Source organism: Dendrobium catenatum, unplaced genomic scaffold (assembly GCF_001605985.2).
Source record: "Dendrobium catenatum unplaced genomic scaffold, ASM160598v2 fragScaff_scaffold_1520, whole genome shotgun sequence".
NCBI classification, from domain to species: domain Eukaryota; kingdom Viridiplantae; phylum Streptophyta; class Magnoliopsida; order Asparagales; family Orchidaceae; genus Dendrobium; species Dendrobium catenatum.
In genome coordinates this window covers 1,253,325-1,269,437 of record NW_021319982.1, presented here as the reverse complement: position 1 = coordinate 1,269,437, position 16,113 = coordinate 1,253,325, and the positions used below count along the sequence as shown (strand labels likewise).

General features: G+C 38.2%; 1 protein-coding gene across 1 annotated transcript in view; it reads left to right on the top strand.

Annotated features, from left to right (window-relative positions):
* The first annotated feature begins 574 nt into the window (after window positions 1–574).
* Window positions 575–16,113, top strand: part of LOC110093648 — a 34,850-nt gene continuing 19,311 nt past the window's right edge. Inside the window, exons 1-4 of the mRNA XM_020818598.1 lie at window positions 575–849; window positions 1,841–1,913; window positions 11,213–11,286; window positions 11,898–11,987. Coding sequence (XP_020674257.1) covers window positions 575–849; window positions 1,841–1,913; window positions 11,213–11,286; window positions 11,898–11,987 — 512 coding nt within the window. The remainder of the gene's footprint in view (window positions 850–1,840; window positions 1,914–11,212; window positions 11,287–11,897; window positions 11,988–16,113) is intronic.

The following is a 16,113-nucleotide window of genomic DNA, read 5'->3' as shown; positions in this document are numbered from 1 at the left end:
AAGGAGAGGTTTCGATCGCTGGGGTGCTGATTTTAAAAGAAGAAGAGGAGATTTTGATGAATAGTTTGGGTATGATCGCCGAAGGGAAGATTGTGACAATTGGGGAGCACCTCTGCTTTGATGAATGGGAGGTTATGGAGGATTTAAGGGAAACGGGTGTGACCCGAGGGCGAGGAAACTAAAGATGCCAATCTTTGAGGGGGAGGATGCGCAGGGGTGGATCTACAAGGTAGAAAGATATTTCTCCGTCAATGGGCTGATAGAGAAGGAGAGACTGATGGCGGCAGGCCTATGTTTAGAAGGGAAGGCTTTGTCTTGGTATCAGTGGAGGGACATGCGATGACCCATACGGAATTGGAGAGAGTTCAAGGATTGTTTGGTAGAACATTTCCAAATTGGCAGGGGAGGAGACTTCTACGAGCAGTTATTTGCCTTGACACATGAGGGTTTAGTGATAGAGTACCGGGAGATATTCAAGTATCTTGCTAGCCGATTGGACCGCCTTTCTGTAACAATGCTTGAGGGAAACTTCATGTAGGGATTGACACCAGAGATCCGAGTAACGATTAGAGTAATGAGGCCTCGTGACTTGGGAGAGGCTATGGAGCTAGCTCAATTGGTAGAAGGTCAGAGGCACCTGGAGGGAGAGACGGGAGACAACAGCTTAGGAGGCTCATACAGGATGACCACAACCTTATTGAAATCCAAGGAGCCAATACCGGATACTCTTCGGGGGACTTCGAAGGAAAAGACTGCAAGAAGAAGACCTAGGGACAACTTCAAGAAGCTCACAGAGATAGAATTACAAGAGAAGAGGGCGAAGGGGCTCTGTTTCAGATGTGACGAGAGGTATACGTTGAGGCATATGTATAAGTACCGAACTCTTTAGGTTTTTACCATTTGTGATGAAGAAGGAATGGAGGGTGTCATCTTTCCACCTTACGGACAAGGTGGATCTTTGGGAGGGGAGTATTGTTAGACCGGTCCATTGGACCGGTCCAGTCGATCCACATGGACCGGTCCGCAGAAACAGAGGCGGAAGTTTTTCAGCCTCTTTGTGCTGTCGATAGAACTGTGAGATCCCATAGAGCAGATTAGGAAGGATTTTGGAGGGAAATTTGAATGTAGGGATTGTTTTGGGATTTCCTTTTGATTTGCATGCATTAAATACTTTGTTTTCCTAGGTTTAGGGCATCATGAATTTGGCTGAAATTTGAGATTTCTTAGAATTAGGTTTTCTTTTGGGCTCTAGTGGCGTCTAGAGATTTGGGAGAGATCGATCCTCCTCTCGAATAGAGGATTACCTTGCTATTTTCCATTTCCTTTTCATGAAATAATGCAAATTATCTACTGTTTTCGTGTTTTTTTTTGCGGATTTTTGTGTAGAAGCTCGCTGTTTTCTGAAGATTGTTAGGAAATACTTGAGATGACAATGATGATGCGATTGTATGTTGAAGGATATATAATCCTGATCTCAAATAGTTGGGACAAGCCAATGACTAGCATAGTGGCAAATTCATGCCATTTGATTAGATAGGTGAAGCTAGACTTTAAAATTCATTGATGCCCGACTGTTTTTTTAAGTTGAAAGATCAATTCTGAAAATTTTTAACAGTTAATGATGCCATGACGGTTAATAAACTTGAAGCTGAAGTCTAAAACAGCTACATACCTATTTCTGTGCCACCATAAAGGAATTTTCTTTTTAAATGCTTTAGCAAGTTGATATAAGCACTTGATTTATAGTTTCGTGCTTCATGCATTGTTGGTTCAATATACGCAGTTATTTATATCTCATTAGTTACTTCGATGAATATTTATTTATTTATTTTTTTCAGTAATGCTCTACATATCCTTATAGGTGGCTGTCTGCGACTTTAGTGGACTTTTATGTTAATGTTGTTGCTATTGCGGTAAGTCTGGAAACTCAAATTTTTTTCCTCGTCTTCCTCAAATTCTTCCCTTTACGCTCGAATATATTACTTGCCACACAGCATTTTTATATGCTTTTAGTACATTAACAAAAAGAAAAAGACATAACAAGTTTCATGTTATTTAAGCCATAGAAGAGGCTGACTCGTTTGGAAAATGGTCACTTTTATTTCTTACTTTAATAACGTTTTATTGTCATGGTGACCATCATCAAGTGTCCTCATATGCCATTATTGCAAGTAAGCTAAATCCCTTTGGACGACTTCTAAACATTGTTGCTTTTAATTATCTGTTAAATTCCCCTCTTTTCAAGTAAAAAGAAAACATAAAAACATAGTTGCATTTTTGTGTAGATAGGGTATCCTGCATAGCAGCTGTAGGTCTGTAGATATGGGTATTTTGTTTTGCAAGTTGGGGCCATGCTACATTGGAACCATCATTTTCTTGCATTAAACGGGCTATACTCCCTGCACCTCATTGTCCGCTTTGGCAGAGTTGTGGTTTTTAGGTGCATAAGATCTTGTAGGTAAAGTATTGTTTGGATAATATGTTACAGAACACTGTGATATCCTAAGTGTTAGCTATGACATTTCTAGAAATTTGGGATCCCTTTTGTGCTTCTGGTATGTTAATGTGTTAAGCATTTGTTGTCATTATCATTCAAGTTTTATGCATTTTATATTCCATCGTCCTTTTCAATTGTTTAGTGTCAATCTTTCAATGTATTGTTCTAAGACTGCTTGTCTGCACAACCCGGTGACCATGGTTTGACTAGTTTATGCAAATTGGTGGTTAGCCATGGCTTGTGCTAGGGAGCTTTATTCAATGCCAGTTCTTTTTTTTAAAAGCTGATGGATTTGAAAATGGTGCTTTTCTTCTTTCTAATTTGTTCATTTGAGAGGTGAATGCTGACATTACTTTCGAGCCCGATTCAACCTAGATCAAGCCGATTTGAGCCAAATCGGGCTCGATCGCACTCGATCAACTCAATCGATCGTCGTCGAGCTCCAGTTTACTCAAATTGGACCTAAATATTTTCAAATTAAAATCAAATCAATTGAATCGATCCAAATCAGTCCAAATCGAACCCAATTGAGCATTGTCGAATCAAATTTAACGCAAATTGGTGATAGTAAAATATCCCTAAGTCCCTTATAGAAGTTATCAAAATACTTCTAGTCAAATCAATTTTTTTCTAGAGATTTAATATCACTAGAAAATTCTCTTTAAAAGTTGCTAAAATATTTATATTCATATCAAGTTCTCTCAAAAGACATCAAATATGTTTAGAAGTCTCTTTAGAAGTTGTCAAAATGCTTCTAAATTTCTCTTCCAAGAATAACCTAAAACTTTTCCCTTTATGTGATAGAAAGAAATCCCCTTAACTTTGTGGATCTTGCCTAATCCATATTTAGGCATTCATAGATCTCTCTCGCCTTCCAAATCATATCCTATTTGATTTGGAAGAATCTTGTTTGATCATTATTGGTCAATGCTACTATGTGTGACGTAAATCTATTCGTTCACCACACATATTGGGGGTTCTTTTGTTGATGTTATTTTTGAGCCCAATTCAACCCGGTTTGAGCCGATTTGAACCCAATTGGCCTTAATCGCGCTTGATCGGCTCAATCGATCATCGTCGAGTGTCCATTTACTCAAATTGGACCTCAATTTAATCAAATTAAAATCAAATCGATTGAATCGACCCAAATTGGTCCAAATCGAACCCAATTGAGCCTCGTCGAACCATATTCGAACAAATCGGCGCCGATTCGAGCCCAATTTCGCTAAATTGGCTCAAGCACACCCAATCAAACCTAAATCGACCCAAATTGGTTTGGGTCGAGTCCAATTCAGACCCAATTTTAGCCTAATATGTCCAATCTCAGCCTAATTGACCTTTTAGGTCATGCATCCAAGGGCTGTAATTTATCCAGATTTTTAAATATTGCCGCTGCTTTTCCGTCAAATCGTTTGATTTCGGCTGCTGGAGTAGGTTATCTTGCGGCAGAAAATCTAATCAAGGGGACGGCCTCGTTTCCTGCATAGAGAGTGTGAGAGGGCTTCTTGGATTCTTCTTCCTTCGGTTCTGTCTCGACCTAGAGAGAGAGGCATGAGCGAGAGGGGCCAAGTCGAGCAGCTTCCTTAGTGCGTTCAACCTAGTGGAATGAGAGGGAGAAAAGTAAGAGCTTCTCAGCTCTTGTGTGACTTCTTTCATGTGTTTCTAGCCGAAGAAGAGAGGAAGATGAGTACGGTATTCCACCCATGCTTGGATCGAACCAAGTCGAATCCAACGGCTGAAGTCTCGTGCGTGCATTTTGTGGGCTCCGAAAATTCAGCCCAGGCCTCCCCGCCACTTTTCTTTTTATTCTGCAAGGGAGTTTTAACGGAATAAGTTTCGGGATAAATTTTGGAAGGCAGATGAGTTATAAATAAGACACTACCCAGAGATTTCTCCCTCATTTTGCGAGGACTTTATGATCTGAGTTCTGGTTTCCTATAGGTGCAAGCCCCTATAGTTAATTACCCCTCCCGATAACGAGAGATAACTTTCGATTAAGGATAGTCGTCAATCAGATATGTAGATAATACGTGTTATCCGGCATATAGTAGCAGCATGAGTTTGGATTTGAAAATTTGATATTTAAAATAGAAATTGCACCATCTTGCACTTAAAGCGGATGGTGGGGAAATGGATGATGGGCCCAATCAAGATCCCATGGTTCCGTCGTCCCGGGCCATCGTGGTCCCTGGTCTACTTAGTTAGAGGAGGTAGTCGACCCAACCTGATAGAAGGATCATTGTCGGCAACCATGGGTTGCTTCGTCCAAGGGGACAAATTTGAATCCACCTTAGCTTGCAGAGAGCTTTGTGCCCTATCAATCATATCCTATGATTCATATCTCAAGGATTTGATGCCAATAAGGAACGTAACGGCGCTGGCCATAACCGGTATTTCGTGGTGCCATTTGGCGGCAAAACCACTCGATTCAGAGGGCCCCGGGTTATAACCGTTTATCCTGCGGTGCCATTTGGCGGCAAAACTGCCGGTTAGAGGACACGTACCACGTCCTTACTAGCAGGAGATTGTTTGAGAATTGTTCATAGTGATATTTTTGACTAGACATTTGGCTCTTTGTGAGAGTAAGTAGATTTTGATTTGTCCACCCCGGCAAACTGTTGCGGAGGGTGGATGGATTTTGCTTTAAGTATTTTGATGGATTTATTTCAATTTTAAATATTTGGACTTTAGGATTATGGATGATCTTTAGAATTTTTGGATTTTGAGTGGACTTTTGGGTGGCATTTGAAAATGCTTGAAATTAATCCCTCTGGTTGAGATCATCGTTCAACACGACCATCATCGGGGTGTTTGGGGTCATTTCTATTTGTTGATTGAACCTTGTCGACTCGGCCGAGCTGTTGACTGAGGATCGGGTTTCTCGTAGGCTTTGTGTCTTTGCTTGTGAATTTTCTTTGTTAAAGGCCTTAAAGGCCTATATGAATGTATAAGATAAATATTCCGGTCGACTTCGTGACCGCATATTTATCCGATGATTTGAACCTTGTCTACTTCTATTTACATGCTTAGGAGGATCGGGTTTTGTAGGCTTCGTGACTTTTGTTTAGTGAATTCTTTTGATTGTAGGCCTTGAAGGTCTAATATGAATGTATTAAAACAAATACACTGATCATCACAACCGTGTATTTGTTTGAAGGTTCGAACCCTGTCGACTCCTATTGATTCAAATAGAAGGATCGAGTTTCGTAGGCTTCATGCTTTTATTAGTGAATTCTTTTGATTATAGGCCTTGAAGGCCTAATATGAATATATTTAAATAAATACACGGGTCACTACAACCATGTATTTTGTTTGAAGGTTCGAACCCTGTCGACTCCTATTGATCCGTATAGAAGGATCATGTTCGAACCTGAATTCACTTATCGACCCGCGTAGCATCTCTAGACGTCACGTGTGTACCAATAACACGCTCGTCAAGGCCCATGCGGGTCGGGATTATATTTTCCTCTTCAGTGTACCTATGTGTATATAATTTATAGTGTACGTGCAGGGGTATTTTAAAATAATTGTAGTTGTGCAAATAACTACCATTTGGATATACACAACTTTTCATTTGAGAGCTTATACACGCCTTCTGTCCGCTAGTGCGAATGTTGCGGATCTGGTGGCGTGCGTTTTAGATTGTAAATGCCTTATGTCTGCTTTCATAAGTGTTGCAGATCCGGTGGCATGCATTATAGATTATAGACGCCTTCTATCTGCTTTCATAAGTGTTGCAGATTCGGTGGCGTCGTTATTTGGATGTCATGAGGTATTTCCTCATCTTGACATTGACTCCCCTTTCTCAATCACCGGGGAAATTCTTCTGGACTTTGAAGTCCGTTGCTTTAAAGAGAACTCCCTTTGAGGTCGTCAGTGTAGTGGACTTGTTATTTCTAGTGTTTGTGGGAACCAGAGCTATTTTCCTCTTAAGTATAGAATTCAGAAGAGACTTTAGAACACTAGGAAGTTTAGATATAATTTGTTCAAACATTTCCTCCTTTTTGTCAGAGGGTGCCCTTTTCGTACATAGAGTCGCCCTTGTACTCAACGCACTTGTAGATCTTGGTCACCGTCGTTGTAAGTAATATATGTACTTGTGTCCACAGTGATTCATTGTACTTTCAATACACTGTTGTTATCCACAAGAATCCATTTGCAGGGGATTGCTGTATTCACTACGACCTTCTGGAAGTGTTTGTAGAAGGGTCATTTACATCAGTATCGTATCCACCTTTCACCAATCTCAGGTGGTTTGATTATATTTGTTTGCAGGGGCAGGTGTTCCATTATCAGCTACAAGCATCATCCCCTTTTTTTATCAACATATATTTTGCTTGCGTATTTAGTTCTTCATTGTTGTATATGGAAGACAATTGCACCCTTTATAGTGGACTAATATCATTTGGACCTGGTTAAATATATGCATTGAAGCTTCGGCTTTCACTTGCTTGCTTGCATGATGTAGAGGTATTATTGCATTTGTCACTGACCTTTGCCAACAATATTAGCATTATCACCTCGCCAAATCATAACTTTCATCTTAGACATTTAAATTAAGCTTCAGGCCATCTGTTTGATGCTCAAACTGTAGTCCAGTTCAACACTTGAGTTTATTTCAAGTTTGAATTCTATGTTCGGGTCTTCTGATGTTGCACAGTTCAAGTTCCAAGTACGATTTCAAGTGCTTTTTCATGGTCTTTCTGAAGTCCTTGCAAGTGCAATTGTATGTTCGTATTGATTTGAGTTTGGTTTCAATTTTATTTTATTTTATTTGGATTTGACCTTTTAAAAGTCATTTAGGTTTTGTTCGTATTCAAGTCCTCAAGTCATCTGTTCTTCATACAAGTCCTTTGTTCATTTAGTTCAAATCTGTGCATTGATGTCCAAGTATTGGTCCTCTGTATTGTTGTTCAAGCGAGGTCTTTGTATTGTTCCGGCTTTATGTACTTCAGTGAAAATCTCGGCAGCACCTCGGCATATCCCCAATTTGGGGGAAATGTAGGGGAGCTGGGCCTTCCCACCATGCTATTCGAGCGTGTATGATAGGTGTCCTTAGACACCGTGGCCGTACAAATTTCATCCCACTACGATACAACAGCGTTTATGGGGCATTCAGTAGTACCCGTACAGAACACCAGTAGCGGCTCTCCCCACCACGCTACAAGAGCGTGTATAGGGCTTACCCACCTCGTCGTATGCTTCGCACCGGGCTTCCTCATACCGTGCTACAAGAGCGCGTATAGGTGGTTCCCCGGTTCGCTACAAACGTCGAGAATGGGATTTTAGAACGTCATACCTTACGTAGCAGTCGTCGGCGGTGTCGGTGTCGAGGTCGAGGATCATCCCCACCATGCTACAAGAGCGTGTATAGGGCTTACCCGCCTCGTCGCACATGTCGCACCGGATTCCCCCCCACCGTGCTACAAGAGCGCGTATAGAGGGTCCACTATCGCGTCGAGCACGTCGAGGGCAGGATTTGAGTTAGAAATTTATACCTTGGCAACTCCGGCGGTGGAGGCTCGTGGACCGAGGTAGGAGGCTCACGGACCAAGGCAAGTAGGGTACGGAAACCGAGGCGGGAGGAGCAGGCATTTCTTTATTATTAATTATAATTAATGTTAATTAATTATAATCATCTCTAATTAATTATATTTTTTAATTATTAATTAAAATTAGTTACAATAATTAATTCTGATTATTTATATTTAATTAACATAATTAATTATGATTTTTGGTTAATCATAACTAATTAATAGTAATTAAATTTAATTAATTATAACTAATTAATAATAAATAATTACAATTTAAATAAAATTATTATAATTAATTATAATTAATTAAAATAATGATAATTAATTAAAATGATTATAATTAAAAAAAACTAATTGTAATTAATGAAAATTAATTTTAATTAAAAAAGAAAATTTATTATTAATCTCTCGGCTCGGCAGGATTGTGGGATTTGGCCGGATTTAGGCTAAATCCAGCCAACGGTTTTGGTACGCGCGTTAAATCTCGGCGATGGTTAAGTCCCGGATTAAGGATTTACGTCTTAATCCTGTATTTACTAAATCCCTTGGTTCAACAGATTTCGGGGATTTGGCCGAAGAAGAACGCGCAAATGGAGAAAGTTACCTTCACTGGCAGCAAGCTCCCATCGTCGTTCCCGAACAAAATGTCGTAACTTTCGGTCTAGTTGGAAGGAATGCCGCCGGAGGAGGGGGGAGAAAGAAGCGCACCCAAGGTAGGAAGTTATCTTCACATACAGCGAGCTCTCGTCCTGGCTTCCGATCCGACAGAAAGGATCGTCGACGAAGGAGCGGGGTCGTACAACGTGCAACAGGGAGAAAGTTTCCTTTACAGCAGCGAGCTCCCTGTTGTTTCTTTTGATTTAGATGTCGTAACTTCCAATCCACGGGAAGGAAAGTCGTCGAAGGCAGCGAAGTTGAACAGCACCAGAGGAGGCGAAGAAGCGAAAGGGAGAAAGCTATCGTCACAGCGAGCTAGCTCCGGTCGTGGCCTTTGATCAAAGTATGTAGCTTCCGATCCAACCTGGAAGAGAACGTCGTCGCTGGGGCAAGGTCGAGCAAGAGAGCCCAAATGCCTTGCTTCCCTCTTCTTTTAAAGATGCCAAGTCGTGCGAAGGTGTGGGGAGAAATGACGGGTCGCTAGATTTACGGGATTTGAACGGCGACGACGTGCGATTCGGTATGATTAGATTTCTTTTCATATTTTTTTTAAGTACAGGTCAACAAATGCCCCCCCCCCAAACAAATGTGGTACGCGTCTAGAACGAACCACGTTTGTTGTATGCTAATTGACCCTGTGGATCTCGAAATATTTGTTCTAGATGTCACACTACAAAATGAGGGCGAAATCTCTGGGTAGTGTCTTATCTACAAACCCATCTGCCTTCCAAAATTTACCTCGGAACTTATTCAGTTAAAACTCCCTCGCCGAAACAAAAGAGCGAGCGGAGGCCGGGGACGAATTTTTGGAGCCCACATCGGGAAGAACATCATTTAAATAGGACTCAATAAGGATCAATCGTACTTCTAAGAAGGCACTTGCATGGTCTTTTATAGCATGAAAGGGTATGATTATATTAAATTGGAGCAAAATGATAGGTTATCATGCCAAAAATCAGGGCAAAGTTGGACGGGCATATGATATTACAAATTATTACTCTAGAAATTGTTGTACATTTTGAGAAAGCATGTAGTTCCTTATGTGCAGCAAAAATGAAGGCCAAATACTGTATCTCAAGCGGTGGATAATGCACTTCAATGAGAATTAAACGTCGCCATAGATAATATAACCCATTGTCTTTTTCTTCCTTATTTGTTTGAGCTAATAAGGGTCTAAGAGATTCATCCAAAGCCACCGCTTAGAGAATTAGTGGCTTTCTTGAATAGGGGCAGTCATAGTTGGAGGTGAGGTCAAATACTGCTTTATGTTATCTAAAGTATTTTGACACTTATATTCTTAATAGAATTGTTCATCCTCGTTAGATAAAGTTACAAATGGGTGACACCTGTTTGGCAAATTTAAAATGAACTGTCTTAGATATGCCGACCAACCTCGAAACATCTCAATTATGTAAAACTTTTAGGAGGTTTTTTTTAGACAATTTTAATCTTGGTGAGATCAATTTCGATTCAATGGCCTTCACTATGAAACCTAGAAACTTAATTGAAGTCACTCTAAAGGCATACTTCAGAGGGTTTATTTTCATATCATAGTGATGCAATCATTAAAAACTTGTTCTCCAATCATAGAAATGGTATTCCATTTCTTTTTCTCTTGACAAGCAAATGATTGACATAACATTCGCTTTAATTATGAATAAATTTGTCAAATATTGGGGGTCCTAGCCCACTGATAAGTTGCATCAATGTTCTTAAGACCAAAATGTATGACCTTATAACGAAAAATCCGGAGAGGGTTTTGAACGCAATAAAATTTTCATCTTTAGGGGCAATCTTAATTTAGTTGTAACCAAATGAACCATCTATGACACAAAAAATCACATGCGAAGAAGCTATGCTATCATAAATTCTGGCATAGGCAATGAGAATTCATCTTTGGGATAGGCTCTATTCAGATCCCTAAAGTGGACACAAATGAATTTCATCATTCCCTTTTTTTAATTGGTATGATGCTTGCCAACCAAAAAAGATGTTTCTCTTCCCAAAGAAAGCTAGCTTCAATATGTTTCTTAATTTCCATTAGACCTTGTTTAATTTCAAGCAATTTTAACAGAGGTTAATGTGGTTGACAACTATTATTATTTAATTTTACTATACAAAATGTTTTAGAATTAACGCTATTAATCCATATTTAATAACGATCAGAAACTGCTCTGTTCTGGTGATTGAATTATTGTGAAGGGCTACGAAGGAGGAATAAACTAATTAACATCATGAACAACCTTTTTGAAGATATGCCCTAGTTAATGATTAAGGAAGGTGATTAATTAGGCTGATCTCTAGTTACTGGATAAGGCTAATAATAGGGATGACATTAGAGGTGTTAGAATGATAATTATTTGCTTAACTATGGCCTATGCAAACCAGCATGAGAGTTTATGCAACAGATTTTAATTTTTGTGATTCTGCTATTTCCAACATTGTCATAAAATATATGCAGAATCTTATATAAGCATATTATTCAGTTTCTTCTATTTGAATCAGCTTTTCTTAAATGTTTCAGGTTTGGGTTGCCTACAAGGAATCAAGTTGGTTAAGTACATGTTTTTGGGTAATTCTTTTAGTATGTTTTGGCAGGTATTCTTCTCTTCTATTTGCTTCTTACTTCAGTTTAGAAGGTGGTTAGACCCTTGTCAGAAAACATTACATCTACGTAAACTTCCACTAGTTTCTGGTCGTAATCATATAGTCCATAACACTAAGTAACATGAATTGTAGACTTTTTGCTATTAATTCCAATAACTTCAACCATTAAGATGAACTCTCCGTTTCCATTTATTTCAGTTTGTGATTTTGATTGATGTTAGTGTTTTTTCTGCCTGGATTTTGCTTATTTTTTGGAATATAATTTTACACTATTTGAATTTTGTCAGCTTGATTGCAAACTAATATTAAATACGTTGGGTTTAGATAAATTTGAAATCTTTTGGCCTTTTGTTATATTTTCATATTTGAAAGTTCGGCTTCAACAACTTACTAGTACTGGCATTATCTTTTCTCGTCTTCTTAAATGGAATTAACTTCTTCAGATACTTTACTGTTATTGCATGCATGCATTATGGTTTTCTTCTTGTCTTCATTGTTAAAGACATCTATTAAAATTTAAAACTTAACATTGATTACGGGCTTCTGTTGTTGATTTTCCTACTTTATATTTTTCTAATGCTTGCATTTTCCCTCCTTTTCAGCATTAGCACATGCGCTTATATAGTGAAGCAACTTTTCAGTATATCGGGTCAAGATTCTTCACAAGATCCTCTACAACTAGTGCTATTGAGGTATAGTGCAATTGTGTCATCTTATTGGATTTGGCTAACTACGACTAAACAGTTGCAAGCTAATGAAGCTTTGAACTGAACTGCTTATCCTTGACTTACATCTTTGTTGTGAAGATGATTATTTTATGTCGAACGCAACTAGGTTAATAAGCGTTATAGTGGGCTGATTTGAACTTATGTTTCTATTTCCCTACTATGACTTGAAATTTCATGGATTTGAGTCATGAATAACCTTTGAATTTGAATTGGAACATCATAGTTTTGAATTATTATAAACAACCATCGTGCTAGGCTAGAAGAAAATACTATGTGCATGGCAAAATTATTACGTGCGGAGTCTAGATGTAGCTTGCGTTCAGACTCCAATGAAATCAAGCCACATGACTTATACGCTGGATGTGTCTGGACTCCGCACTTAATAATTTCTCAAGTTCATGGACCCCCTAGTGTTGGGAGCTTTCGAATTGGGTATTCCTTTTATGGTGAATTGTAAGCAACCTTGAAAAACATGGAAGATTTTGATAGAAAGTGGAAACTGTAATTGACAATATTAACATGTCTTAAATTGATAAATTACCATCCTTAAAAATGTGATATAAAGGCTGAATACTGAGAAATTCTATAAAGATTTATTCTTTTACCTTTCTAATTTTTTTATCATCAACTGAGTAGTTGGATTATTAAGCATGCACATGAGCATTACTTGCAATGGAAAACTATTTGCTCTTTAAAATACAGATTTTTAACAGCAAATTCATATGAACTACCTCTTAAAATGAAATGCTTACTTATTTCCCCCCCATTTAAGAAAAAATGACATGCCTGAGTATTTTTTTGATATACCAACCCCACATAGTGGGATAAAGGCTTTATGATGATGTTGCTTTTGTTGTGTTGTCATGTTTCCTATTGACACAAATAAATGATACAAATAATGCTTCTAATCAGATTATCTTGGATATGGTTGGAGAAGTTTCATTTCTCATTGTGCTAACATGGATTCCTATTTATCATATGATTTGGAGGGGCTGCTATTCAAGTTTGTTTGCAGATAGGATATTCTTTTTCAGTTTTTAATTTTTTAGTTGATGGATTTCTCATTAGTTATAATTCCACAACATGATCTCTAGGAGTACCTTAAACAAGGCAATTGCCTCAAGACAAAGTTTGGTTAGGCAATTGGCTCCATGAGTGAAAAAAGGTAACAAGTACATTTCAACATTACAATCCAGTTGAAGTTCCTGCAAGCAAAGCACACAAGGCCCCTTTAATGCACTTATTTTACTATATTGCATGATTATGCAAATCAAAATGTAATCAAATGAGTTTTTCTCGTGCTAGGTGTCGTGGAGTAAACCACAGTTGGACTGAAGTTGGTCCAAGGACATTAAGAATTATATCTATATTGAGCTCATGTATGTATGAGGTTATTAGGATTCATCCAGAGTCTTGTTTGTTGATCTAATGGTTAACAATCATCTAGTTGTCAATCATCCAGAACTCAATCTACACTTCAATCCAATATTCAATCAAACTTCAATCCAGTCTTCAATCAAACTTCCATTAACTTCAATCATCCAATCTACATCAAACTATAATCACTTGAAGTTGCAGCCCTGCGTTGTAGTCAGGTGACTCAGTACATTGCCCAGCTCAGTGCACTGACACCTAGTGATCATCATTTAATTTTCTTTATCCAATCATCAACAATCACTTAATTGATTTTCATTGATATGGATAATTTAAATTCAATTAATTAAATTCAAAACTGCATTCAAATCCAAAATTCTTGACTAAAGCTTATGGTGAAAGGCCCATGTCCTCTAACCTTTATTGGGTAATTTTTTAATCACCTTAAAACCCAGTCAAATGACCCATGATTTATGATCTATCAATTGCATATTGATTAGACATGTCCCTTGGGTCAATCCTCCAAATTTGAGGTCAATCTGAGACCTCTAACCCCAGAAACTTGATTGAAATCCAAAGGCTACAAAATCTTTAGATATTTACAACCTATGTTACTCCACCTCCATTGGTCTCAAATTTCTCATTTGAATTTGTTGGACCCAAAACAAACTCATAGGTTCACTTAGTTGACCAAGTCAACTATGGTTGATCAAATCAACCCTTAACCTACAACTATATTAAATCATTGTTTCAAGCCATTTCAAACCAGATTAACCCTTCAAAATCCTTCAATTGGACATTCCAAACATGTCCAAAATTTCTCTAAGTCAAATTCCTCTTGTTTGACTTGGTCAACCCAATTGGAGGGGTCAATCCCCACTCCATTTCCATATACTTGACCAAAATTCTAAGGCCATGGCTGTAAGTGCTTGGCTACTCACCCAAGCTGCCAAATGCACTTCCTTGAATGCCACATCAGCCCTTTTGACTGGTTTGACTAATTAAATGGTCACACTCATGCAGCAGCCTTCCCCCTAGCTTCTAACAACCTTGGGATACTTGGCATGCATCAAAGCTTGCCCCAATTCAATCTAGGCCATCTATTCAAAAAGCCATGGGTTAAGTGAGAAAATTTGACCTAAAAGCTCATTCCTTGAGATTCATTTTCAAACTTATTCTCCAGCAGCCCCTAGTTCTCAAACCTCCTTCCCCTAGCTCCTCCAGCCATTTCCTCACCTCTTTTGAGCATTTCTCCCTTATATCCAAGCCCCAAAACACCATTTTGGGGAAGAGAGGGTGATAGTGAGAGAAAGTGAAGTTTATACAACAACTTCCAATCCAGCCATCATCTGCTTTGAGAGTCCTCTGCAAAGTTGGAGAGGGCATCACTAGTAGCAAAAGGAACCCAAGATCATCAAAATTCATCAATTGGTTGGTGAGTTATTTTCACTTTTAATTAATATTTAAATTCATCAATTACTTGTATCGACATCACTCAACCCAAAATTGGAAAAGGGTGAGGCATACAATACAACAATCAATTTATAAATATTCTTTAGTCAATATTTAATATGACTAATTGAAACTACCAGTTTAGATGAAAGAGGCATCTTCCCCAACGGATTCGCCCAAAAATCTGTTGGATAACGGATTGCATATTTTATGATCGAGCATGACATAAAAAATGATAGTCCAAAGGTTAAAAATATTTTTTTTTCCGTATGAACTCAATGACAAAATTTACAATTTTAACAAAGATTACCCCATTTAATAGTTGATTGAATGGGGCTTATTTTATTTTGGGGTACGAATGTCCTATAGAGACAAACCTTTATGGTTAATTACATTTTAAGCTTTTGTCACGTGAGAATATTTTTGATTAAATTAGTAGTTTCCTTTTTTGAGAATAATCAAAATATTGACTATAGTTTTCATTTTAAAATCCATGAAATTCTTGTTTAAAAATTTTTGGTCTTTAGGAATTTTAAAAGAAGAGGTGGATCAACTGTGATTGGAGTTCTTGGAATGAGTTCCAAGAGGAGGAAGAGTAGGTGTACTTGATTCAAAGGAAAAACACAGAGGAACTCAAAACTATCTTATATTGAGTTTTATATTTTAGAATCCAATTTTTTGTTCTAGTTGACCATTTGAATTTAGAATGTTAGGCCTTACATTCCAATAACACATATTGGAGAAAATGTAAAGGTGAGGGCTTATGGGGTGATTGAAATCGACCACTACCAAGAACTCCACACCAATCTCATCGGGCGACTTTAATTAAATGAATTTGTAGCACTTTTGAGTAGTGACGACGCTCTGAACGGAACGACGAAGTCCGTTGTTTTACTATCGGACGTTGTTTAGGCAATGTTGTGCGTCAATGTCAGGTGTCGGTTGTTTGTTTTGATCGATCTCATCCTATTTGACTACTAGGGGTTCCCTCTTAGGCGAATTCAACGTCCTCATTGCAACAGCGTAGTCCGTTTCACAATTGGAAGTCGTTTGACCCATCAAATGATGTGCAGTGTTGATGCGCGCGTCACTTTTTTCACCAATTTTGCCCTGTTTCGTGTGCTTTTAGTTTGTGGGTCAACAAAAGTAGATTTGAATTCTCTTGGATTGAAATCATGTAAGATGTTGATTGTATTTAATGAAAGTTGAAATTTTGTAACTTTCTTCTATAAGAGTTACTCGGTGAGTTTCCTAGAAACATTAT